Source organism: Canis aureus, chromosome 31, assembly GCF_053574225.1.
Source record: "Canis aureus isolate CA01 chromosome 31, VMU_Caureus_v.1.0, whole genome shotgun sequence".
Taxonomy (NCBI): Eukaryota; Metazoa; Chordata; class Mammalia; order Carnivora; family Canidae; genus Canis; species Canis aureus.
Window position 1 is genome coordinate 17,758,640 of NC_135641.1, and position 20,372 is coordinate 17,779,011.

General features: G+C 39.8%; 2 protein-coding genes across 28 annotated transcripts in view; one reads left to right on the forward strand and one right to left on the reverse strand.

Annotated features, from left to right (window-relative positions):
* USP13 (ubiquitin specific peptidase 13) overlaps positions 1-15,833 on the forward strand; it is a 126,572-nt gene extending 110,739 nt beyond the window's left edge. For all 3 annotated transcript variants that reach the window (XM_077879734.1, XM_077879735.1, XM_077879736.1), the window contains one exon: positions 1,481-15,833. In XM_077879734.1, the coding sequence (XP_077735860.1) occupies positions 1,481-1,574 (94 nt within the window). In that variant the 3' untranslated portion in view covers positions 1,575-15,833. The remainder of the gene's footprint in view (positions 1-1,480) is intronic.
* Positions 12,461-20,372, reverse strand: part of PEX5L (peroxisomal biogenesis factor 5 like) — a 325,883-nt gene continuing 317,971 nt past the window's right edge. For all 25 annotated transcript variants that reach the window (XM_077879743.1, XM_077879759.1, XM_077879756.1 and 22 more), the window contains one exon: positions 12,461-18,903. In XM_077879743.1, coding sequence (XP_077735869.1) covers positions 18,699-18,903 — 205 coding nt within the window. In that variant the 3' untranslated portion in view covers positions 12,461-18,698. The remainder of the gene's footprint in view (positions 18,904-20,372) is intronic.

The following is a 20,372-nucleotide window of genomic DNA, read 5'->3' on the forward strand; positions in this document are numbered from 1 at the left end:
CAGAGCTGGTCTTGAAAGCCACTTTCAACCATCGTACCAAAACGGCTTCCCAAAATAAAGATACATCCTGCAGCAGAGTGTGTATGTTTGGGACCTCCATAGTATTGCCAGTCTTAACCAACAAAACAAGGAAACCAGGTGCCCTGTTAAATTTGAATTTCACATAAACAATAACTTTTTAGTATAAACCTACCTTAAATATTATGTGCGATGTATTTATACTAAAAAATGATTTGTTACTTCCCTGCTATGTAAATTTGATTGGGTAGCCAGTATTTTATCTGACATCCCTAAACATCCTGTGTTTTGCCTTATTATGGCCTTGCTGTAGGCTTCTGAGCTTTGTAAATAGAATGGCCAGGTGTGTGTTGAGCCGGGAATGAGACATTTATGACATGTAAGGCTGCCACTCTCTTCTGGACCTTCTCCTTGGGCTGGATCCCCACAGAGCCCACTGGTTTGTTTTTTTTCTGTGAGCTCCCCTCTGAGCAGCCTGAGGCTCAGTCTCTTGCTTGAGGCAGTGCTCGGCAGTGCTCCAGAGGATGCTGAAGAAACCTAGAACCTTGCCCTTGGTGGGACACTGACCTCTCACACCATGCCACACACTGCAGGAGACACCAGGTCCCACCAGGGGCTCGGTTGTGCTCCTTTTTGAAATGTCTTTTAGTGTTGTCTTCTTAACTTGATGAATGAAAGAGTTGAGCACAGGCACTTGATTTATAGTGAATTCTTGTTATTACCAAGCATGATGTTCTTTTCAAAATACTTGTCTTAAGAATAGCTTCATTATAACTTCAAAGACAATACAGTTTATGGTAGGGAATTTGTAAAATATAGCAACATAACAAAGAATATGTCATTTGGAAGCCTAAAGATAATCATTGTTTATATTTTGATACATTTCTCTTTTATTATTTTCATTGGAAGAAGGCATAAGTCTGTATACACATACGTGATCCATATAAATGTACGTATGTATTTATAACTTTTCTAAAAGCTGAAAGTATGCACACAGCACATACAATTTTGTAACCTTTTCCCCACTTCATACTATATTGTGATTATTTTCTCACTTTGCCGAATCTTCTTTGAAGACATTCTAATAGTTGTGTGATAGTTCTCTGCATGGCTCTTCACTTCTTATTTTTACCTAGTTTTTTATACCTCAGGCTGAAATAAACACCCATCGTACATGATTCTTTGACTGAGTTTTTGAGGCTATCTATGGATTTCTACACAAGGGATTTTGAGATGAAAGGGATTAAAATATTTGGAGACTCCTTTCATAACTGCCTTTTGATTGACCTCGAGAAAAAAAAAGCCGTTGCAATTTCTCACCAGCATTCTCTCTTTTCATACAGTAGGCTTGAGTTTGGTTATCTTACAACATCTTGATTAAATATGGTACAGCAAGTTGTCTTCTGCAAAGTTTCCTGGGACTGACTGAAATCCATTGAATTTTTCCATCTTTTGTTTTCAGGTGGGTGATCTACAATGACCATAGAGTGTGTGCCTCAGAAAGGCCCCCCAAGGACCTGGGCTACATGTACTTTTACCACAGGGTGCCACGCTGAGCCTCAGATGTGCCAGTCGGCGAGAGGAAGCCACACGCCTTTTTAATTTGCCAAAAAAAAAAAAAAAAAAAAAAAAAAAGCAGAAGTTGGGACAGCCAGACATGAAGGAATACATGGGGTATTTATAGTTTATTTAAAGAACATCATTTGACGCCTTCTGAAATAGAACTGGGAAGAAATTTCTATTAGTGATGATACACTACTGTAGATAGTTTTTCTTTTTATAAATGTTCAAGGAGAGGATGATTAAAAAAATATTTATATTGCTGGTGGGGGATCTGCCACTGTCACACCAAAAATGAGAATGTGCCACCAGCCCTCTATTATGCTTTGAGGGGCCAGTGGTGTGGCCTCACCCCACACCCAATAAACCAACAGCCCAGTTTTGTTTCATATCGAAAATCAGTAATGGGATGGGCTTTGTGACATAATTTTTTCATTACACACAATTTCTGACCTATCCATGTATAGAAGATTAGAGCATCTGCAATGAAAGGTATTTTTAATTTAATCATATTGAAATTCATAATGTGATTGTGTGAATGTGTGAGGGTGAGACCGTTATCGTCAACCAGGAAATCTGCAACGGGCTGGTTTTTAAAGGTTAAAGTAGTTGGTATTAAACATAGCTGGGAAAAGCAAGTAACTATTTTAAAGAAACTATAACTCAGGAACAGTTTTAAAAATTGGTTCCCCACTTAGATTTTCAGGCATGAAAAGGGCTGAGTCATCCCCATAAGTGCTATCAAGAATTCACCCGGGTTTATGACATTTTGCGGTGTAACGCCAGATATCCACGGCAGCACAATATTGTTCTTGGCCAAACAAAGGTAGACGAATTCTGTTTCTCAGCAGCCTTTCCCGCCAAGGCATAGTGTGTATTTTTAGTTCAAATAGCTAATTTTACCATAACATATAACAACTCCCTGGAGTCACACTAAGTGCCCCAAATTTGTCTGTAAGTTTCTTGTCCCTGCAGTCTTTGCCTGACTCCATTTCTACATTTTCCTGGGGCTGAAGTCTCCTCTCTGGCCTTTCTTGGCTAATCACATCCTGACTTGCCTTCGCTGCTTATTTGCTGTGACGAGCGGTGTGATCTTGGGCACCCGAAGGGCTTCGGGTGCAAAGAAACTTTTTATGACGTTATGAAAGAACCATCATTTCCATTTTGGTATTTCTGTCTTTTTGCAACCTGGGATCAGATCAGAGTTTCGAACGAGGTGAAACAGTGCAACAAGAGTGGTTTATAATCTTCATGCAGCTCTGTACTGAATGCCAAGGTCTCTGGCGTTTCTATTTCAGATTGTCCAATCAAATGAAGAAGAATCTATTGCAATTTGCTTAACATGCCTTTGATTGGTAGGAAGGATCTTTCTAGAAACTGTAGGAAAATAAAGTAGAACCAGCTGGGTAAAATACCACATGGACGGTGGATTACGACATGGTGAGTTGTGAATAGTCAGGATTCTGGTTATGGTCAGGGCTTCTCTCATGGGAGTTCAGCTACACCGTGTGTGTGAGGGACACTGAGCCCCGAGGCCCAGCGCCCAGAGACTTGGGTGCTGTCCTTCGCTGGCCAGGTCCCTCATCCTCCCTGTGCCTCACTTTCCTTATCTGCACAATGACACCTACTCTCTCCTGCCAGCTGTGCTTTGAGGATATGGTGAGATTTCATACAATGACCCTTGAAAAGAGTAGCAGGTGGGGTGCCATGTGGGTCCTAGTAGAGAGTGTGCTCCCTCTTCTCGTCTGATGTTTTTCTTCAGTTTGGGAACAAATGCAGTTGGTATGGGGGGAGCTCATGATGCAGTAATTCCCTCTCGACTTGGTTGTGCCCACCAGTGTCATCTTTTATTGGTGATTCCAATATCCTCAAGCAGCCCCACACCATCACATGCACCCTGACTCCTATAGAAATCCCCACGCTAAGCAGCCTTACAAAATCCAGTCTCCTTAGGGCTGAGTGTCATGGAATCATGACTCCAAATACACATCAAAAATGACTTGTTTTCCACGCTATTACAAAGCAAAGGCCTTCTTCCAGGGTGGGGGTGGGGGGGTTACTGGGGCTTTGGATGGAAATGTGGACAAAGATAGCGTGTGTATTTTGAACAAAATAAAAATTTTGTAATAAAACTTTGCAAAATGGTGTAAAATCAGTGTAAGATTATAGGCTATACAGTACTTACTTTCGTTAAGTAGAAAAATAAACCTAGCCCTTTCGATGCCTAAACATATTGTTAGAAAGTACACTATGGCTGCCTTTTTTTCCTGCCTCACAAAACAAAGGGCTATTTCTACAAGGCAAAGTTTTATATATGTGCTACTCTTTATTTCAGATTGAGAGTTGGGGAAAAACTGGAGCAAATAATGGGTTTCTTTCTTGCTTAAAAGTGTATTTATATGTATACCTTAATATATACAAGGCAGGTTTCCCTGGAATAAAAGTCTGGAACATACTGCTTCATTTTACACACATATATTGACGAGATTACTTGTGACTGAAAACTGGAATAATGTATGGATTTTGTCAACAAAATCAGCCTGTTAGGAGTCCTCTGTGTGAGGCGTGGTGGTATAATTGTGAAATTCTCATTGTGTGTGGGTGTACGTGTGAAAGAGTGCACTTTTTTTTTCCTGTAAATATCTTTTGATATCCATTTGTGTAAAATCCCAATGAAATGTCTTTGGAAAATGTATCAAAGTTTTTATTTTGTCAATGGATCTAAATGCCCATATTACTAATCAGAAATCCAGTTTGGTTCAGATTGGGAATTTTTTTTAAGGGAAAAAAGCATGCAAGGAGGACTGTGGGAAGAATCATATTTTAATGCCATTTTACATCAGTGTTGCTTCAATATTTGAATTGACTTGGCTGTTTTCTTTCAACTATAAGAGAATGTGCCTGCCATTCCCCATGCTCTCTTTGGGCTACAAGAAGCCTACCACAAGTAGCTTGAGCCTGTGACTCCCAACATCATTTATTCCCATGACCTGAATTGGCTGGAGCCTCACTCACAGTGCCGACAGAGTGCATCCCGGTTTGTGGTCTGACTCCACCCCCAGGCCACGGGCCCTTAACCTCTCTGGGCCTTTTTCCTTACAATGAGTGTGTTAGGCTGGATAAGCTCAGAAGTCCCTTCCTGCCCTGACATTTGATTCTATTTTATTTTCCTGTGTTTACTACTGGGGCCAGACATATGGGATGTGAGGGATCCCAGAGAGGTTAGTTGTAATGTGTTGGTTTGTTGCAGCTCATACACCCCAGTTTATAAGCTGCATCATTTTTAGTGTCCCCACCTCAACCTCTCTGCCCACTTTCTTTGGTAATTTTACTACTCCCTTTTCTCCCCCTCCATTCTTGAAACTCTCTACTTCTCAGTCCATGGAGATACCTTGTTTCCATCTTTAAAAATGAAAAATCTATCTGAAACACCTGAGATGAAAAACCTCAGAACCACTTTCCACTAAATCTGTAACATGTGCAGAGTATTTTCGTGCTCTAATTCAGTTAATTCGTAATCTAAATCAGTGCTGCGAAAGTTGTCTATCATAGAAAGGATGTCTTTTCCTCTTGTAGGCATCACTGTTGCTAAATCACATCATCTACATAGTCTTGGGGAGGTAGCAGGTGACTAGGAGGATGAGGGAATAGGATTGAATGAAGTGTGATTCCACCGTTTACCTAGGTCAGAAATCCTAGGTTACAGAACAAGATTCTCTATTCTTAAGTTGGTGTATAAGGTCACCTACCTGGTGCTATGAAGATTCCCTTCTCTGTAAATCATCTTGAAAGAGTTTGTATTAAAATTCTCTAGCTTTGTGCTATTTAGTGCAGCTGTCAATAGCCACATGTGGCTAGTGACCTCTTGAAATTTGGCTTGTCCAAATCGAGATTGTGCTGTTCACATAAAATACACACCAGCTTTTGAAGACTTGGTACCAAAAAAAGGGGAATGTAAAATATTTGATCAATATTTTATTTTATAGTGATTACCATGCTGAAATGATGTTTTAGATGAATAAGGTATTATTAAAATTTCACTTCTTTTTATCTTTTTTTAATATGTCCACCAAAAAATTATTTTTATTTTTTTAATTTATTTTTTCCACCAAAAAATTTAACAGTAGACCTATGGCTTGCATTGAACTCATATTGGACAGTGCTGCTCTGGATTCTAGACGGCTTGGCATAGGCAGTGAGGTGCCACATGTGGAAGGTGATTCTTCCAAACATCCAGGTAGACAGAAGCAGCACACATATTTTCACTGGAGTTAGGAGCACTATGAGGCACAGAATGCCCAGAAGGCAGAAGATTTTTCTGTGTAAAAACCAATATGTATAAGACTCCAAGTAAAAAAACAAAAGCAAACGAGCCCCAAACCTTGTTCCTTCGGCTTTGCTTAGAAGCTGCTAACTTTGCACTTATTTTTCAAGCATCTTCCACGTGCCAAGGATGTTGGCTACATGAGGGTGCTGGGCATATTTGCTTCCCTTTAGGCAACATTCTCTTGTGGTCTCCCCTCCCCAGGTATTGTTTGGTCTGTTTGGAGCTGGGTGTGTTGACATACGGTGTAGATCTTGCCGCTCCTCCTGGCCTTGGCAGAGCCTGTCGCCTGCGCCCACCTACCCAGCAGGTTTTGATGTTGGCTCCTGAAAGAGTTTGTATTTATTTTATTTTGCACTAGTCACAGTTGTTGTGAAAATATCTCAACTGTTTTGGGAGAGATTGCCTGTGATGGAAAGAGAGATGGATGATTTATTTATTGCTTCAGTTGTTTTAAAATTAAAAGCTATTCTCACAATCTGAGGTCCCTTTATGGCTCTTTTTTCTTTTGCAAAATGCCAAGTAAATTGATTCTGCCCTTTGCAGGTTCTCATCCATCAGTGGAACAGGTAACTGGAGACAGTGACTAATTTTATTTCTTTTTAGGATTTCTTTGCATGGGCACTCAGGCTGCCTCGTTCCCATCGATGGTGGAATGTCAGCAATGGTGCAAGAGTTTACTTCTGTGGAGAAGGAAGGGGCTGCAGCAGGGAAGAGTCTGATGTCTTGTAGACTTTCTCTACTGGATGTTGGGTCTAATAGTGGAGTCAGTTTGGACCCTTCTGTGGTTCCGCGGCTCCCAACTTGCTGGTAGCTTCCCTAATGCAGGTGCAAGCATACTCAATGAGCTGGTTGCACCAAGGGATCTCAGCATGTCTGTGGCAGCATGTTTGTAGGGTGTATGAGTTTCCTATTACTGCTGTAACAAGTGACCATAAATGTAGTGGCTCAAAAGAGCTCATTTATTAGGTGAGAAGTCTGAAAATGGGTCTTACAGAGTTCAAGTCTAGGTGTCAGCAAGGAATCCATTCCTTGCTTTTTCCAGCTTCTAGAAGCTATTCTCATTCTTTGACCTGTGGCCTCCTAACCTGTGCTCCTAAGGGCATTACTTAGTGTCTGCTTCCATTGTCTTGACTCTCTGACTGGCTCTCCTGCTCCCTCTTATAAGAACCCTTATGATTACATTGGGCCCTTCCAGAAAGTCCAGAATCATCTTCCCATTTCAGAATAATCTTTAGTCACATCTGTGATGTTCCTTTTTGTCGTGTAAGGCTACATATTCATAGGTTCTGGGATTAGGGTGTGGACATCCTGGAGGAGGCATTATTTTGTCTACCACTTAGGGTGTGCTTATTACTACTTAAAACATTTCTATTCGATACTTAAAAATTTTAAAAGAATCAACCTATATATTTTTAAAAATACAAGTAAAATAACCAGCATCAGCATTGTGCCATGATGTTTTGGTAAGAAGAGGAGAAGGAAATGATTGGGCTGGGAGATTTTTTATGACTCAAGAATTATAAAGTTCTGGGGATCCCTGGGTGGCTCAGTGGTTTGGCACCTGCCTTTGGCTCAGGGCGCGATCCTGGAGTCCTGGGATCGAGTCCCGCGTCAGGCTCCTGGCATGGAGCCTGCTTCTCCCTCTGCCTGTGTCTCTGCCTCTCTCTCTCTCTCTCTCTCTATCATAAATAAATAAATAAATATTAAAAAAAAGAATTATAAAGTTCTTACATTCACTTGCCATGTCCCATTGTGCCCCCCTGGGAGAGTTTACCAATGTGTGTATGCACTGTTTGAACCTAAGGTCCTGCTTTTCTAATGTGGTCAGTGACAAACCATTTGTAGTGGAAAAATTTAATAGGAGACAATGACTTACTTTTATCCTCATGCAACCAATTATTTAAAAATTTACCAGGAAAGGTCTTTCGGTGAGATGAGGGTGGGAGGCAGAATGATAACATGGCAAGAGTAGAGACATAGAGACTTGACTTTCCAGCCCAGACTACCTATGTGACTTTGGTAAGCACTTAATATACTGAAACATAGTCTTGGCATCTGTGCAGTGGGCATGATAAAACATAAGATGAGTTATGTAAAACATCTGACAGTCTGGTAGCACAGGATATTTTTACTACGTTATTTTACAGCATTATTTTAACCCACAGCATTTTGACCTTTGGAGGTTTTGACCCTTTGTTTCAATCTAGAAAATTCTTTTTTGTTAAAGAATCAATTATACCAACATCGATGACTTTTTTCCCCAAAGCATTTCTAGAGATAATTTCACTAAGCCAACTTATTAGTTTATGTAGCATGGTTCACCATTCAATAGATACTTTAGAATGTATCAGTAGACATAACTCATTGCCTTTGTTGAGTTTATTTTCTAGCAGGGATAGCCAGACACTAAACAAGAAATAAGTAGCTTATATAATATGTTAAAAGATATTACGTGGTATGGAAAAAAGGGACAGCAGAAGAGGGGTGGGAGGTGCGGATTATGGTACTAAATGGGGTACTTTTTGACGGCATCATTTGGAGGTGAGATTTGAACCAAGACTTGAAGGAGGTGGAGGAGTCATCTAAATGGATATTTGGGGGAAAGATATGCTTGGCAGAGGGGCTCACTGGGGCAGAGGCTCCAAGCTGGGGGAGCATATCCATTATGTCAGAGAAGCAGCAAGGGGATCAGTGTGGTTAAAGAAGGGATCGAAGGGGAGAGTAGTGGGAGAGGAATTTGGGGAGGGACTAGTTAGCCTGAGCCAGAAGGCCATTGGAAGGGCTTGATTCTAGAGTGCTATCAGGAGTCATTATAGGGTCTTGAGCAGAGTGATAATCTGAACTGACCAAAGTTCTACAAAGATTGTACTTTGCCTAGATGAGATGATAGGAGGGCAAGAAGAGGAGCTACTGTGGTAAGCAAGGTAGGCTAGGTTGATGGCTCACATGGACAGGGTGGTAGCAGTGGAGGCAGCAAGGATGGTCAGATTCTGGATACATGTGAAAGTGAAGCTAATAGGATTTCCTGATGGGCAGGATGTGGCATGTGAGGAAGTGAGAGTAGCTAAGGAAGACCCCAGAGTTTTTTGTCTGAGTAACTGAAGAATGTAGTTGCAATCAACAAAGATAGGGAAGGCTTGGTGGGATTGGGGATTGGTGATGGGAAAAGGCGATCACAAATCCATGTGATGTGTTGAGATTAAAATGCCTATTAGGCCTCCATGGTTGATATTGAGTGAGAAGCTGGATATACAGCTCTGGATTTTGAGAGAGAAGTCTGGACTGAAGATATAAAATTGGGAGTTGTTAGTAGCTAAATGGCATTAAAACCAGGGACTGAGTGCAATCACCAATGGAGGGGGACAGGAAATAGAATTGGTCCAGGGACTGAGTCTTTCAATAGAAGAAGTCAAGGACAAGACGAACCAGCAAAGGAGACAGAGGAGTGAACACCAAGGTGGGGGAAAGCAAAGAGAACAGTGCTTGAAAGTGGATGCCAAGTGAAGAAAGTGTCATAAAGAGGCAAGTTATTAACTGTCAGACAACTGTGATAGGTTAAGTCAGATGAGTTGACCGCAAGATTGATCAGCTTGGAGTCCACGGGTGATCTCCATGGGGACAGTTTGGGAGGACAGGAATAGCAGATGAATGCAAACAAATCTTTGGGAAAATTTTGCCACAAAGCGAACCGAAGAAGTTGTGGTGGCTGACGGAAAGTGGGATGGGATCAAGAGAGGTGTGTTTGTTTTTTTAAAGATTTTATTTATTTATTTGAGAGAGAGAGAAAGCACAATTGAGAAAGAGAGAGGGAGAAGCGGACTCCTGCTGAGCTGGGAGCCGTACATGGGGCTCGATCCCCGGACCCTGGGATTATGACCTGAGCTGAAGGACGACGCATCACCGACGGGAGCCACCCAGACACCCCAAGAGAGGTTTTTAAATATGAGAACATGTCAAATAGGAGGCACAAGACTGAGGATGTAGGACAGGAAGGATCACTGTCGCTGCCCTTGAGCAGGAAGAGGTGATGGGATCTGGTGCCCAGTGGGAGCTGACTTTAGACAGGGGCTGGGGAGCCTGTCTGTGGGGCCAGGAGGCAGGGAGAGACGTGGCTATGAGGAGGTGGAGTGCTGAGAGTCTGGCTTTTCTCCTCTCTGCTCGAATTTGCTCAGGGAAGTAAGTGAGATCCTCAGCTTGGAGGGAGCATGGGGTTGGGGAGATTGGAGGTTTGAGGAGAGAGGAGACAGTGTGAAATAGTTATCTAGTTGAACTCTCTCTAGGCTTTTACATTTTCCTTTCTATTTTAATGACATTAGTTTAATTGGGATCAATTATGTAGATTTTATGAGGACAGTCTGAGTCATCAGCTTTTGGTCCTCATCAGAAACTTTTGCTATTGCAAATTCCTGTTGACAGCCGTTATTTCCACCGGGTCCCCCTTTACCAGGTCAAATTTTGCAAATGTGAACATTGTCAAGATTTTGTCCTTTTGTCATTTTTTAAATCAATAGCAAATTTTGCTATGAGCACTCTTAGCCATCGTCCTGGTAATTTCTTTCAACCCTACTTTTTACTGGGCTAGTTTTTGCAGTTTTTAGTAGTAGATGTGATCTTTAGTCAGTTTTTAATCTGTAAGACATTTATTTATTTGGCACAGTTTTTGCTATCATGTTTATCATTTGCAGTGACATTAATATGGACTGGATACATTATTAGTACGGGAAGAGCAGAGGACCTGAGTGTTGCTTAGGGCTAAGGTGGCAGAGCATTGTTTCTACAATGGCCTAGGAATCTGGCACATGGTAGGTTTCGGTAGATGTTAGCTTCCTTTCTTTTTCCCTCTCAAAAAACTTGGGCTGGAAGGCTGTACTGCTTGGTCGCCACCTTCTAAGCCCAAACAGGGGGCCTACTGAGAATCAAATGATTTAGTTCTATAGAGCAAAATACTAAAATTAACCATCACTTCTCAAAGTGCTGATTTTATTAAGATGATTACCAGGCAGCGTTATTTATTATGAGGTAAAAGTAAGGGAAAAAAATGTATCAGTCCAAAAAAAAAAAAAATGCATCAGTCCTTGTGAACCCTAAAGAACTGGATAGGTAAGGCATTACTGTAAGGAGCCTTGTAAAGAAAGGTAAAGAACACTTCAAACCTTGGGCTGCTTTTATATATACACATGGAACGAAGCAGCTATTTGAGGAAATTAATAGAACTCATTTAAAAAGGGGTAAGAGACATACAAAAGTTTGAGTTATGCAGTGGGTGGAGAGAGGAGCCACAATTCACCACTGAGTAGAACACTGGTGAGATGAGAAAGAAAGAGGTACAGCTTGATTTTACAGAGGAGAAAATGAACTTCCAGCAAGGTTCAGTGCTGGCTTACACCGAGAGGGAGAAGGCGTGCCCATTGTCCCTGTGTAGCTGTGTTCATCCAAGCCTGTTGTTTCCTGCATCACCCATCTAACTGCCCACGACCTTCATTCATAAACATTTTGGAAACAGAAACTTCTGTCTCAGTGGCATCCCTCCTCTGCCTGTGGGCAAATCCACCCTTCATGTGCTCTAGGAAGGCCACCAACAATCTCCTGCTTTGCCAGGGCATCTCCTAAGATCTCCCTCGCTCACGGCCTGTGCCACCCTGGACTCCTTTCTCCTTGAAGACACACCAAGCTCATTCCTACCTTGGTGTCTTGTGCTAAGCTGTTAGCTCTGCTAAGAATGCTTGTTCCCAACTCCACTTGATTGGTTTCTTTTTGTTCAGAGCTCAACCCAAATGTTACCTTAAAGAAACCATCTTTTCTTGACCATCTATAGGTAAAGGAGCCACCAGTCTCTCTCATAATACTTTATTTGCCTTGTTCTTTTAGCACTTTTTGGCACATGACATTCTTATTTGTTATTATTTTTTTATTTATGATAGAGAGAGAGAGAGAGAGGCAGAGACATAGGCAGAGGGAGAAGCAGGCTCCATGCACCGGGAGCCTGACGTGGGATTCGATCCCGGGTCTCCAGGATCGCGCCCTGGGCCAAAGGCAGGCGCCAAACCGCTGCGCCAACCAGGGATCCCGACATTCTTATTTGTTAAAATATTTGTTGACCCCTCACAGAAATCTAAGCTCTTCAAGGGCAAGTCCAATTTGATTAACTCACCACTGTCCTGCATTAGAACAGTACCTGCACCTAGTAGAACCTCAAATATTTGACCGATTAAAAAAGAAAAAAAAAAAAAAAAGAAGAAGAAGAAAAAAACCCCAGATCCTAAAACTGGAATATATTTTGATACTTTTATTCCCAAAAAAAAATCACAAAATCCAATTTCAGGTTAAATAATATTTTACTTTTAAAAAATTAACAAAGGAGGTTTTAAAGTTTAGTTTTATATCTAAAAATGCATTCTTAATTTCCAGATAACTCATGCAAAATCATATGTGGTGATATCCAATAAAAGACTTGTTTTTTGCTTTTTTTTTTAACCAGTAGTACAAATTGGATTATATTTGACTTGAAGCAGTTCCGATCCCCAAGTCCCATTTTGAAAGATTTCTCAAAAGACCTTGAAGCCACAGACAAAGTTTATTTCAAAACATAGTTTAAAATTGCACAAATATAAATACAATTTAGTAATGTGAAAAAGGGAAGGCATGCTTCCAATAATAGTATAAAAATACTACCTTAATCTTGGTACTTTGCAAATATAAGCCAAAGGAATAAATTAAACACATTAATATGATAAGAAGTTATTTTTATGGTAGGAGTTTTATTTCAAAGAGCAATGCAGGGAAATACTAAGATGAAGTGTTAATATCCAACAGAGTTGTGCTATGATACATAATATTTTACTAAGTACACAGTTACATTATCACATAGGATGCCCATAACTTTTATACCCCCACCCCATTGCCATTAATTTGCTATATATAGGTCACTTAATTTGGGTTGGTTTTAATTTAAAAACTCAATGTAAACATTTAAGGTTAAATTTTTTGTTTGTTAATCTATTTCAGCTTAAAAATGAAATCCCAAGATGTTAAACATTATTGAGCATAAAGAAGCAACACAGAAGAATTTATCTCAATATCTTTAGATTAGACTAGATATGTAATATTCATAGATATACAAAATATATAGAAACGTCTTTTCTAAATAGTAAATGCTTGTTATAGTTTGTAAAAAGTCTATTAAATTAATCAGGTTTTTTTTCTTTTCAACCAATGTAAACAAACCTGGGCAATGAAAGTTGAAGAGGGTTTGAGTGAGGTGATATGGGAGAAATTGAAAGGATGTTGGTAAAAATTTAGCTTTGCTTTATTTCCTTTAGCTACTGGCAACATATTTAATCATGAACATTTCTTACATTGCACAATTCTTTTATGGTATCTATGCAAAATTTTTATGTCTCAGTGAAAATGCCAAACTACCCAGTTGAGTGTGTTTGTAATCTCTTACCATTTTTTTTTTTTCTGGTCATACAATTTGCCCTCTCCAAGAAATTGAAAGATAATAAAAAAGACACACATTTTATTGTTGAGCAACAAACTTTTTGCTGTTCTTTTTTTCATCTTAGTGTTTTTTGAGTGCAGGTTTCTAAAAGTGTCCCAATGAGCCTGGCAAGGGTTTTGCTACCACACTCTGCTCATTCCCATTGCAAGTTGGTTTTTTCCTGTAGAGAAGGTCCTGAGAAAACAGTTCTGGGATTGGGGTCCTGTCTCTAGAGTGCATTATTTTGGTATTTCTGCAGAGGTTGCTGGTAGCAGAAACCTTATTCAAAGCAAAATACTACATGAGAGTTTATTAAATCTCACACTTTAATTTTCTGGGTTTTCTCCTCTTAACTGCTTAATGACTCCACACGAGAATCTTTGCTGTGTGTTTGAAGATTTCTGTCTTTGAGCTTATATGTATGTGTTTGGGGGTATATGAGATGGTGACAAAGCTGTTACTAACAGAAGACACCCCTCCTCCCACTTCGTCTTACTGAGTTTTGCTCCATCCGATTCTGGTCTTCTTGCCATATATTGTCATAAAGCAAGGGTTACAGAAAAAAGGAGTGAGAGGACTTCCAAGTTGCTTCTGAGTGACCATGTAATCACCTCATCACCCCTGAATTTCCATGTTTTTAGACAGATCAACCAAGTCCAGTTTCTTAAGGGAGGTGGGCCCAAGTAGCTTACTTAAATCATACCATGTGGAGGACGATGGTGTGACACCCCACACACTCACGATGTAACATTTGTGGAAATTAAGTCCGCTTGTCCTTTGCCTTATGATGGTTTTCATGTGCCTGGCATTACCCCAACCTCCCTACCTTATTTAGAATGTCAGTATTTCTAACTTATTCCTGAATTTTAGAAAATGTTTGAAATGCACTATTCAGAATTAGAACCCAAAACTGTGCAGAGGCAATCAACACAAGTTTGTTTAGTAGCATTCAGACATATAGACTTTGAGTTTTGGATCTGTTGTGCCTCAACTGGTTTTTATAAATCGTTTAGATGTCTAAGTACCAGGATTTCTCGGTAGATCCATTTGGCACTGGCTGCAACTCTGCATAAGCCAGACGTGGGAATATCTGTAAAGTTAAGTGTGATAGCATGAAAACAATCTCGAGGGTTAAGATATTGAAAGCAAATAGTCAACTTTAACACAAAGTTCATGAAAATGTTTCCTTGCTCAGAAACAAGGAAAAAACAAGCTAACCTATGAGACTTAATCATGCACTGGGTAAATTTACATTCAGTAAAGTTTATCTTGCATGCTTTGGTTAATATTTGAGTAGGCAGATTTGCAAGTACTAATGCATGCATTATTTTGTACCTGAGGTTATATGTTTTATTTTTTAAAAATTGCCTTTTTACAAACCTTATGCCAGAGTTCATCTATGAACACTCTTTAAAAAAATATATATATATGTCTACTTCTTAGTTCAAAACAGTTTAATTTCAACCAGTTCTATAAATACTGAGATGACAGGGAAACTGTGCAGCAAAACCTGGAGAGGGAAGGTATGTGAAATTATTTTACAAGGTTGAAATCATGTATGCATGTTCAGTAATTTCTAAAATATGAGGCCTCAAAGAGATGGCACACGGATCAAGCCTTCAGAATACCCTGATTCTAAAATGATTTTAGAATTATTTCAAGGTATAAAACAATAGCAACAACTAACTGAAAGTGCAGGCCCATCCTGTGGAACTAATTCAAAGGCAGATGAGGAAGGAGCACAAAATGACTATCTTTGATTTTTCTCTGTTCCCAAAGGGCTCATGGATAAAGTTTATGGGACAGAGTTTAGGAGCTCCTGTTATATGTGGGACTAGCTATCGTTGGGTTCAAGTCTCGCTTGTATAGCAAGAATATTCTAGAAAGATACGCCTAGTTTGGGCATCTTGACATGGACCCAAGATTCAATGTAATAGTTTTCTCTAAAGTAAAGAAGAGTGGCATAAAACTCTGAAGGTGAGTGTGTCCTGAACATTCCAGCCCGGTTAAGTAACCCTAGTTTGCCATTCTAGTTGAAATGCAGATTGGCTGAGAAAGCACAGCTCTTAGTTTTCTGGTAAAGTTTCCTGGTGGACAAGATCTGCCTTCCTTGCAGGGAGTCATGGGGAATGATCTTAAGAGAATGCAAAGGGAATGATGACTCCGTATGATTGGCCCAGTAAGGGGGTGCTTTACTCCTTCTTTTCTTTGGCCCTCCACCTCCTTCCCACTGTTAAGGTACAGCAGCAAGAATAAATAGCCCAGGAGACATAGCTATAACTTATTTTGAAATTCAGCAATGATCCCGGGCTTTTCTGCATTTTCAACCAATCTGCTAGTAAAATCAGTTCTTGAAAGATACATCTGAGCAACTGGATGGTTATTCTAGTAAAACAGCATCCTCTAAGAGAGCTTAGGCTTGCTTACTTACTCAGTAATCCCCCCCCCCCCCAAAAAGAAAGAAATAAATAAAGAAAGAAAGAGAAAGAGAAAGAGAAAAAGAAAAAGAAAAAGAAAAAGAAAAAGAAAAAGAAAAAGAAAAACTCCAAGCCTTCCCAGGGTGCCTCAGAAAGGAACCAAGGACACCCTGTTCTTTGAAATGGAAAAAGTAATTTAAATGACAATTTTATACCACTGGAGTTAGAACACCAAAAAACAGTTCTGCCTTAAAAGAATGTGTATATACTTTAAAAATGTATATAATAAAGACTGTTCTGTAATCTTACTAAGCTTTGGTGGTGCTCTGATTTCTATAAACTTTCCCTTGTTTTTTAGTAACTGTTTTTACTTAATTTTATTTAAAAATATTGTTGAAAAACATCGTGGACAATAATTCTGCACTTCCTGATAGGCAACCGACTATGAAAATCTTGGTCCTGATGGACACTGGACATACTGGGGAAAGCCCTACTGAATGTTCTGGAAATTATCAAATTATGATGGGAATGGAAAATTGTCTACTCTCCTCTGAAAGTATTGTATTCTGACAGCAAAATAAAACTGGGGCTGCAAAACTTGTCACTACTTAGCAACAATCGAATTAAATCAACGTTTCCTGCATTTACCCTGCTGTCAGGCTTTAGACTGTTAACTCATGCCAGCAAAGCTAAGAAAACAGCTTGTTATTATTGCAAATTCAGTTAGTGTTGAAAGTCTAGAACAGCATCATAAACAGAAACCTGTGAGGTTTGCTTTGAATCCTGTGTTCAGAGGCTCCTACTGGACTATGATGGATGCAGATCAGCTGGCCAGCCAGTAAATGCACAGAAGTTGGGAGGAGGAACATGCAGAGAATGGAAGCTATTGGGGCAGGCAGCTGCCATTAACTTGAAGGCTGGCCCCAAGAGTCCTTCCTAGATTGAATTCTAGGATTCTGAAATTCTAAAGAATAGTTTTGAAACTATTATTGAGCTTTATTTGCTTCTAAGACTGGAAGGAAGTAAGCAAAGCCTGGGTTGTCACTACTGCCCAACAGTGAATGCCTTAATGCCTCTGCCTCCTGTGGTCCAGTTGGGGGCCCCACCTTTGCCCAAGTGAGCTGTGACAATGAAGCTGAAAGCCTGGCACACTATTGGGCCCTCAACTCTTTGTCCTTATAAACCTTATAAACTCTCTCTTTGTAACGTACATAAACCTCAAGGGCTGTGGTTTCGTGTTTCCTCGAGCCCCTTCCCACCCATGGGACTCCCAAGGTAACCGAGGAGAGGATTTCTACCAAACATTTCCCCCTCAGGAGAAGCTAACTCCCCAGTCAATTAAACTGTCTTGACTCAAATGCTGTTTGCTTGGTAACTATAATCATGAGAGTTACCAGCTATGACTAACCGGAGAATGTGAAGAAAAAGTTGGGATCAGATTGCTCTGGGGAAGATTCTGGAGGAAGGAAAGAGAAAAGAGAAGAATGGGACGACTTACTAGGGCAAATTGCTAGAATTGGATATTGGTGATATTATATTTTGATTAGTATTTTGCAAACAATTTTTCTAATTCCTTAAAAAAGGATGTCATTCCAATTAATCCCCAAGAGGCACGACACATCCTGAAGAAGTGAGCAGAATGCAATCAATTAAACACCACTACCAACAGAAAATTCCTGATACTTGATAAATATTCAAAATGAGAGCCAAATGGGCATGCATCTTTCATATTAAACCTCTAACATTCAGTGAGTTTCAGCTAGAAAATATTGATCTTCTATCACTTAGAATGCAAAAGAGTGAGCAGAGCAGATTATTATGGAACTAAGAAAACAATTTTTAGGAAAAAATGTCTTTATCACTCTACGAAATACTATTTAAAATATTAATGGTTTAAAGGGAATATTGGTGTGCAGGGCAGTTAGAAAGCAAGTAAAATATAACACTTAAGCAAGTTAATGTTAAATCTATAGAAATCACGTTATCATCAAAATTCTTCCCTGCAGAGAATGCATGACGGGACGGTACGTTTTCTCTTGCTTAAGTTTATACAGTCCCAGAAAGCATGTGAGCAAGATCTGTGTTTGACATATTTACTACACTCTATGTCATACCTGCTTTGAGAAAAACTCCTTCAAAACTTTACACTATGAAAAACTATTTTCATGAATTTTTATTTGGTCCACGGATCTAACAAGGCTGAGTTCTCAAATCTTTCACCCCTAAGTTAAAAATTGGAGCAACAAAACAAAACTCCAGCAAGGCATAAATAAGATATTAAAGTGCATATATACAGTCCCAGAAAAGTTTTGATTGGGAACAGCAAAAATTTCTAGTGCAAAAAACTGCTTTTGCCAGCAAAGCTCCCTCTCTGGAATCGAAGGGCTACAGTAAAAGTTAAAATTGGAACAGGTTTAAGCAATGCCTCTTTAGTCAGGAGTTAATGTATGTGCATGCACCTTGGCCCAGACTATGTCATAAAAGGGGAATTGCAGGGATAGTTCAGAAACAGTCAAATTCCCTGATCAGAGGCAGTGCTTTCTCCAGGTGTCCCATGAGCAAGTTCCTTAGATGTGTATCAGCTGCAAGTGGGGACAAGACCCCCAGAGGACATGTTTTGAATATGCTTGCAGCTCACAGTTACTTTATCTTGGTTTGTCTTTGTGTCTCTCAGGTCTTCTTTCGAGCCCAACCTTGACTCTATATACAACATTTTGTGCTTTTGAATCTGAACGGAGCCTGGGCATTGTCCATAGGAATTCCCTTGTGTTCTATCACCATGGCCTTTTGGACATCTGGTTTATCCTTTTTGGAATTCGTAATAAAATAGTTTTGCCTTTCTCAGTACAATTACATAGACAAGGATTTATATTTTTAATTTTTTTTTCCTTTTCCTTCAAGGATCCAAGTTGAAGGCTCGTAGGAGGACATCCAGGTCACCGAGATTAGCCGCCTGGAAGAGTTCCGGTTGGTCCATCAGAGAAAGTGCGATTCTGAGGGCAGCCCAGATATTCCCAGAGATTGCAGGATGAGGGACTTGCTGTTGATTCCTGCTCTTCCTTTGCAAACTGAGGGCAGTGAGAAAATTGCTGACCGCTTCTCTAAGAGGGTAGAAAAACAGACATTTAAAATGCAACTTCCAGAGTTAGCAACTTAAAACAAATTTCAGAGTTAGCAACTTAAAACAAAAATGGATTAACTTCTCTTAGTCCCAAACCCTAAATCACCTCTCTGTGGTGTTTTAGAGAATCAGAACGTTGTTCATCAGATTATTCTCTCCTTATTCTTTTGTGAAAAATCATTCTTCAGTATAGTGAAACCAGAGAGAAAAAGGAAAGCAAATTTTATTTTAGGACTGTCATGTGGGACAGAAAGAGTAATAGTGAAGCCATTGCTAACTATTAATGCATTTGCTTTTCTTCACTTTTAGGGATAATTTAAAGACTTAATCCATTTGCAAATGTGATTTATATCGCTAGGGTTGAAGAAGAAGCATCTGGCCCTACTCAGAAAGAAAGTGGTTTAACTTTTCCTATTAGTGATAGAAATATGGGAGGTAGTGGGGTGGGTGGGACTGAGTTGATTTGTTATCAGAGCATCTGGGCTTGAATCCTGATCATTTAGCCTGAGGCAAATTTCTTATCCTTCCAAGACTCAGTTTCCCCAGCTGTGTAATAGGGAGAATAGAAGTCATTTTAAAACCTTGTTGTGTGAGATGCAATTGGATCAATTTATGTGAAAACTCTTACTAAGTTAGATCAATAATTCTCCAAGTATAGTCTGGGGAACTCTGGAGGTCAGTGAAGTGAAAATTATTTCTCTAATAATCCTGAGATGTTATTTTTACCTTACTTTGATTTTATCATTAATGTACAATGAAATTTTCCAGTGATTGCACGATGTGTGAAATCCCAATATATTGAATGCAGAGGCAGATATGAAAATCTGTCTCTATTAAGCAAGATATTTAAAAAATTGGCAAAATTGTAAAACGATGCCACTCTTTTCACCAAGCACATTTTTGTTTGGGGGGAAATAAATATTTTTCGTAGAATAGATAATGCTAACATGTAGTTAATTATTATGTTTAAATGAATCTTTTAAATTTTTCTCAATTTAACATCTAGTATGGTAAATATTGATGGCCATAACCCACATAAAAGCCCGTGGAGGTCCTCAATAATTGTTGAAAGCATAAAGGGGTCCTGAGAACACAAAGTCTGTGACTCGCTGAATCAGATGCTGTCCACAGGTCTTCCGGCTCTTCCTGGCCACACCTGCTCTCTTGCTTGTGTGTCATGTGTGCCCGCTGGCTCTGCCCTCTCAGGACCCCTGTCACTGGAAGTATGGGTTCTATATCTGACAAATTGGTCTTTCTTTGCTAAGAGTTATAATACTGCTTTAATTTGCATCTGCTTCGTTCTTCTTAAAAGCTTTTCCCACATTTGATCCCACTTAATCCTGCAAGGTAGTCATTATCAAGTATCTGGTAAGAAGCTTTAAAGTGAAGCTGAACTTCTGAGTCCAATGCCCATCGTCCAGGTATTTGTTCATCTGTATTGTTAGATCC